At 39.5% G+C, this 7,500-nt stretch overlaps 1 protein-coding gene across 1 annotated transcript in view; it reads right to left on the reverse strand.

The window, feature by feature from the left end:
* Nucleotides 1-7,500, reverse strand: part of plxnd1 (plexin D1) — a 65,335-nt gene that overhangs the window by 46,834 nt on the left and 11,001 nt on the right. Inside the window, exons 5-7 of the mRNA XM_028582171.1 lie at nucleotides 5,777-5,906; nucleotides 752-929; nucleotides 374-482 (exon numbers count right to left, since the gene is read on the reverse strand). Coding sequence (XP_028437972.1) covers nucleotides 374-482; nucleotides 752-929; nucleotides 5,777-5,906 — 417 coding nt within the window. The remainder of the gene's footprint in view (nucleotides 1-373; nucleotides 483-751; nucleotides 930-5,776; nucleotides 5,907-7,500) is intronic.

A 7,500-nucleotide genomic window follows, 5' to 3' on the forward strand; every position in this document is an offset into this window, starting at 1 on the left:
GGTCACAAGTCAAAAAGGTAGGGAACCACTGATTTAATCTTTAACAATGTACTCTATCATATGTTGTTTTTATGTGAAATCTTGATCTTACTCGTAACTATAAACTTAAGCTGGCAGATAAACATTGTGAGAAAAAAGTACAAAACTTCGCCCTGGAATGTAGTGGAGAATAAGTATAAAGTACAAGTACCTCAAAATTGTACTTAAGTACAGTTCTTGAGTAAATGAACTTAGTATTTTCCACCACTGTGTCTAAGGGAATGAATTTGGACAAAAGGCATCAGAATGGAGATGTAAATTGGCCCAGCATCACAATCCCTGAATAAATCAAGAATTTGAGATTAACAGTGTTGACAATGGATGTGTGACTCACAATGTCTTGGGGTGTATTGCTCCGGTCCTCTCACAGTCGTAAATGATGAAGCTCCCAGATACCACCGATGTGCCATTCACTTTTATTGCCACAGAAACAGTCAGATGATCTGTAGAAACAAAGGCATGTAAACAATGCAGTATGTTTCAAGCACTCAAGATGGTATCACTGTCATAGCACAAACGAGACAGTGAGGCATCCTCGCGCTACACTAACTTGCTGCATTTTGAAAGATGAGAAGGGGAAATTACATTTGTAGTACAGCTCAAGATCTTGTGAATACCAAAATGAATCACATAGTGTAAATGTACTTGTATTGTGTGGAGCGATATGTATGGCAGCATTGGCACACAGCCAAATAGATGTTCTCAGTCTCACCTGTGCCAGGGAGAATTGGTTGGTAATTTTCTCGAGGGAGCAGGGGACAGGTCTGGATCTGAGCGGGACCATAATCCAAGTGCACCGTGGCAACTGTAGAAAAACCTGGCTCATATTCACACTCCACCTGGGAGCCGACCAGATCAGGAACACTGCCATTTATCAGAATGCCGACATCCTACGACAGAAACAGATATAGGAGCATAAATATAAATAACAGCTCTTCTTAACAGAAATGAATTACTAATTAAATTCCCCATGCCAACACACATATATTCAAATCCAGTGTATGTACAGTTAGTATATGGTAGAGGGCAAATGGCGCTGGAATTACTTCAAGTTTCTTCAGGAGTTCAGGCAGAGAGATTGAGAAACTAATGTGCAATGAAGAAACAGATGGCACAGTGCTACACTCACATCTAAATGTGGGTATGTGAAGAAGTATGACAGAAACATAACACCTCACTGACATGACTGAATTTCAGCTAAATGATTTTAATGTGAGGGGGAAAAAAAGGGAAGCCGGGGGGGGGCAGACAAACATTGTTAGCAGAGAGGAAGAGCAAGGTGACATATTCCGTAGCTCAGCAGATCTGAGCTGAAGTTGCCAGTTGCAGCTAACATGTCATAAAAATCTGCTCTATTGTTCAGTGATATTGGCCATTTCCTGCCTAAAACCCTCACTTCCTGCCTGCTGCTTCCTGTTTAGCGAGACAACCTTGAGCCAAGCTTCCTGTGACTCTGATGGATGCCTGTGCAGCTGGTAGATCTATTACAGCCCAAAGCCAAACTGACCTACATAACAGGCAAATATCCACAATTAATGAACCAATTAATGACCTGTCGTCTCTCAGTCTCGTCTAATTATGAGCTGTAATTAAAGGTCAAATATATTCCAAGTGTCAGAATTCTGGGAGCTAATTATCATATTGTTATCATGCTTCTGTTACATGATATACCGACTGGAAGAAATGATTGAAAACAACGGTTTACATGTCAGGTAAGTATGATGCAGGCACTCTTTTTGCCAGGATATATAATCCTGTCACGTTTCATTCAAATCAGACTGGTGGTGTTATGTAGCATTTGATATGCAAATGAGGGCAACAATACAGTACGTAGGCCTACTGTATACCCATCTATACAGTTTACTATTTTTGCAATTCAAATAAAATAAATTACTGTATGGCAATCAAACTGCCACTTTGGAAAGCTACTGCAAATTAAATCTAAAAAAGACAAAGCAAATGTTTTTCCAAAGATTACATTTTCTATTTATTTCACAATAATTCATGTTATTTTTTTCTAGGTGTGAGTAGCTCCATCAACAGCACCCTCACAAATCAAGCAAATTTGGTATGCATAGTGATATTTTGCACATACTATTGTAAAACCCAGTTAGAATTACTGTGTAGAATTGATTTGAGATACAGCAGCAGATGTAGTTATTTAGTCAGAGATACAACTTTAAATCAACAGTTGTTTTAAACGGTTTAAATTCAAAGTCAATGGTTATACAGTTGTGCTGAAAACCTTAAGTAAACACAAAACCTAACATCAGTGATCACACGATAATGCTAACTGCACTAAAACTAACACGCTTATCTGTCATGCTAATGCTAAACTAAACTAAGGGGATAGTTTATCAAGGTATTGCACTGATTTATGTTCATGATGGTACTGACTTAGGGACAGTATGGAAGTGATTGTGTTGGGAAGGGGGCCTGAATCTCATATTTCATTTTAGGAAAAAACAAACCCTCCCCTGGCTTATTTATATTTCTGTTGATCTGTCCCATTGACATTGAAACAAAATGCAGTACACTCTCCCCGAGATCTTTAAACAAACAAACATTTATGACAAACGTACAAAAAACAAAGAGATGAAAATACAGCCACTCACAAATTTTTAATAAAGAGCTGCTAAATAAACTCTGGCTGCTTAAAGGGCTTCAATATTTTAACCCCACCCTGAATTGCAACAAATAGCTGCACAGCAGCTGTAAAGAAAAGGCTGCAGAGGGTGATATGGTCAGCAAAAAGAACAATCGGCTGCCCCCTACCCTCCCTTGATGCCATCGCCAGCTCTCGTTGCCTCTCCAGATCTAATAAGATTATCAATGACCACCTTAACCCTGGACATTACCTGCTCAGCCTGCTTCCCTCTAGGCGGAGGTACCAAGGTACAGGAGCAGAAAATCCAGAACAAACAGATTGAAAAACAGTTTCTTTCCATGGACCATCAGAACACTTTACACACATCCAAACCAATAACATGCCTTTATCATACCTCAATAATATTACAGTAATCATACACCATGTGAAATATTTTTCCTGTCCAGTCCAATCGTGTTTTTTTATGTCTTAAATTATTCTTGTTTTTAGCTATTTATTGTGTATATCTTGTGTACTATCTTTAATGCACCTACAGTTGTGGCACTCACAATTTTTTTGTATAGGTCTCTGTACAATGACAATAAAGGTTTATCTTATCTTATTTTATCTTAAATAGCCTAAAAATAAATATGAATTAAATCAGATGTTGTAGTTTGATGTGTATGAGATCAGATGTCTGACTGTCCGCAATAAAGTAATACCACAATGCCAAGTCGCGTGGCCAGGCATGTTAATGTTTACTCCAGACAGCTGTTCCAGAGAGTGCACAGTTAATCTAAACACGCTTTAATACCTTTGGTAGATTAATGTTCGGTGCTTGCTGACGAGCAGAAGAGATAGAGAAAGTTGTGTGCAGCATGTGCTCTGTGTGCAATTTTGGTTGTCCCACTCTGGATTCAAAATAATGAAAATAATTACATCAGATTATATTGTAGCCTGTATGAGATCAGATTTTTGAATGTCATAAACCCATTACATGATGGCCTAACTGCATAACCAGGCGTGTTAGAGAAATTTTTAATTTATTTTCTAAGTCTGTTTAAATGTATTCTGTGTTGAAAAGGTTGGATAATGTTATAGTCCAGTCTGCTCCCTGAGACTGCTGCTGTTGATGGAGAAGATGTTTGATGAAGCAGACACATTATTTCTTGGCTGCACATGTTGCGATAAATTACATTCACTATGGATTTGCATTACAGAAGCTGGCTGAGGTAATTTCCCAAGTAGCACCATCAGATAAGAGTAGAGCTGGGTATCCTTTAAAAAATCCCGATACCAGTACCAATACCATTACCCTTAAAGTAATACCGAAACCAATAAAGTACTTCATTTGTTACCTTTATTTTTCTTCATTCAGTACCCATCATGTGAATGGAAGCATTCAGTTGCGTAAAATGCCATCACCACCTTAAAAGGTATGGAGTAACGATACCCAGACCTGGATACGGAACACTTCCACTTGCACAAATCTATTCACCATCATTTTATCTGACAAAAAAGAAAATCTGGGCCTCCTTCACACGTGGGGCTTTCCTGTGCGTTAGTCTATGCCATGAGGAGCTTGAGAACCGTAATATTTTTGCTTCAGCCCTTGCATTCCAAATAGTAAAACTTCATATGAATTAGATCTGATAGTGTTTCCTCTGATTAAATGTCTGTCTGAATGTCCGTCATAATTAAACCAATTTGTCTTCAGGAATCTGAACCTGGTAAACAGCTGTGTATGGCATGCTCTCCCATGCTGTGCCACCAGTAAACTCTGATTTTACACACAGACACCTGGTTGGCTGTTTTAAGACCAAAGTGATACATGTAAAGTAAGTTATCAATGTCTTGTGTGCATTCAGATCAGTTTGTGGACTAAAGGAAACGTGCATGCAGAACTGATCATATTAGTAAGGGTGTTAATTATTAACATTCCACAGTGGTGCCGGCAGCCTGATCCCGTACCCACCGTGCGTACATTTTTTTCAAATTGATTTTGTACAGTTGGGAGTTCTGGATTAGCGGAGCAAGTCTATCATCTCCCATATCTCTGCCAATGACAGGAATGACTGGTACATGAACAGTTATTGGTGGAGAAGAGAGGGTGGGGGTGGGGGTGGCAGGGGACTGGTGACGTAAGAGCACTGTTTTCTGCAAAACTTGCGACACATCTGTAAGTTTTCTCTGCAATGTTTTGAGTGTTTTAATAAACAGGTCAATTCAATAATTTAACTCTTGTCTCTGACTCATAGTGGAACATTAGTGAATAAATGAATCGCCAAATCCAAAGTACAGCACACCGGACATTGGTTAATTTTGCCCAGAAAAAGCGTCCTAAACAAGTTCACCCGTTTGCCCTCAGTGGCTTATTTAGATATATGAGTTTTGTTGAAAGTCACTACAGATATGACTACATTATTTTGACCATATGTAAAAGTATGAATATTGTGTGAAAATGTGTGCGTGTAAGTGTTTGTAACTTACACAAGTGTAAGTGTTTCTGTGTGTAGCTGGCAGTATATGGTGTAGCCTATTTGGCCTCCCACACGACTCTTCTGCAAATATGAGCTACTGAATGAGAGCTGCAATGACGATTGTATAAACTCGGCCTGTTTGCTGTTATTTGAATTGCAAGCAGTATGGCTAATCAGAGTTGTATGGTGGTGTTGTATCTGTAACGTTAGTGCAAAAAAAACAAAAACATGAACCAATCACTCTCTTGTTTTTCGCTCGCCTATGTGTGCACTTGGGAACCTAGCTACTAGCGGGCGGGTGGTTTTTGTAAGCGCTAAAAAATATAATCCTGCAGTGGCAGAGTGTGATATTGATTGTACATCACATTATATTCTAACTTTTTTCGGCACATATTGAAATCAACGCAAAGCGTGTCACGTTGTGACCTTTTTTTCTTTTTTTATTATAGCCACTTTAACATTCTTAGTAAAGTCAACTTTACCAGAATTTAAGCATATACTGTAAGGAGGAAACTGGGGTGGTGGAGGTGTTCGCATGACTGAGGTTATGAGACATAATGATTCATCAGCTTTAAATATACTTCCCCCATTACAATCTAATACAAATAGTAATGTCTATTTGACTTGTGAAACGGATGTTGACAGTTAATAATATGGAGTGAGTTTTTACCTTGATGTCTGCAGCTATGCTGATCTCTGGAGGTGTCAGAGTCATGGAAGGACATTGCTGGGGGCCTTCACCCATGCTGATCCAGGAGCGTGCCAACAGCCCCTGAGCACACTCCTTCTGGATGGTACATCTGGACAAAGTGACAGACAGAAATGTTGGTACAGTAATCATGTTTATCATGTCATATTTAGGTGAAGATTAGATTACAGTACAATTCTGCACTGAATATGTCATGGAAACTGAAATCCAGAAATTCTGAAATATTAATGGCTTGTAAATGCCACAGCTGGTCATCGAGACCCAATCATTGGACTACCAGACTGAGCTTTTGGGTTAACATTTTATCCTTTGTGAGGAGAGGACAAACTTTTGTGTTTTCATTTCATCACAGGACTTGACAAATTCTCACCGTTGGGTTTTATGGTCTGCTTCACACAGATTTCTGAGGTGCTCTGGTCTCCTAATGTCACATTCAGACCTTGGCTGTCAGTTTGTCTGGCTCAACACAAGAGACTACTTGACTCTAGGTCACACACATTGCTATGGCAACCTATCCCGCAGGCACTAAGATCAGGGGCCAGTAACCGTTGAATAAAAAATACTGCTGATTCTTAATCTGTGTGGACCAGCAGTGCATCCATGAATGTATATGTCAGTGTGGACATGCATACAGGATACAGTGTGTTTGTGCCCATCTGTGAGAATAAGGAATGTCTAGGACAGAAGAATTGTAAGAGGGCATTCAACAAGGAAGGTGGCCTTGTACTCTCTGCTTCACTAATGAACTTCACTGGCCGTTGGCACAGAGCTCAGTTCATCTGCAGAGCAGACTGGAAGGACAAAGTGACCTCAGAGTAAGGAGAAACCAAACAGGCCACATTTAGCAACGTCCCTACATGCCACATAATGAGCTTGGCACATCCCACATCCCTCTAACACCTCTATAGTTGTTTTAAAAGAAAGCATGTGTCTGTGTGCCCACATGCCTCTAAGTGAGTATTTGTGTCCGTAAAGCGAATGTCGAGATTCTCAGTCCCATTGGCACTGAGGGACTGAGAGGGGCCATGAGGTCAGCTGCTGAACTAAAAATAGAACTGAGTGCCTGTGCAAGCCACACAAAAAATCCACTCGACACAAACAAAACAAACTCATGAACACATGCGCAGCAGTATACAATACAATACACTGGACACTTGTTCAGCTATTGGATCTAATTTATATCTTGAACGTTGTTCTTTGAGTATGACTGGGTATTACGGCTGTCAGTATGATACCTGAGTTTCCTAAGAATACCAAAAGGATCCTTTTTTTTGGCCTTACTACATTTTGTACATCCATTGATGCTCCCCAGAGGAGGAATTCTAATAACTTTGGTCTCCTTGACGTTTCATCTAGCACCATAATCAGGTAAAAAATTAAATGTTTTATGATCAAATACCTGACATACTAATGACATTCCCAGCAGCCTCAGATGGTGAACATGGTAAACATTAGTTACTTTCCAAACTAGCATGTAAGCATTGGCACTAAGAATGTAAGCATGCTGATGTTAGCATTTAGCTGTGGACAGCCTCACTGAGCTGTTAGTGTGGCTGTAGACTCTTGTTCTTTTTTAAACCCATTTTAGTTAATTTAGCAAAACATGCCAAACTTCTCAAACAAGAGCTTTGCCGAAATAAAATAGTGTAAAATTAGCAAAACCATGACTTAAATCGGGACATAGG

Source organism: Perca flavescens, chromosome 7, assembly GCF_004354835.1.
Source record: "Perca flavescens isolate YP-PL-M2 chromosome 7, PFLA_1.0, whole genome shotgun sequence".
In the NCBI taxonomy this organism is placed as follows: Eukaryota; Metazoa; Chordata; class Actinopteri; order Perciformes; family Percidae; genus Perca; species Perca flavescens.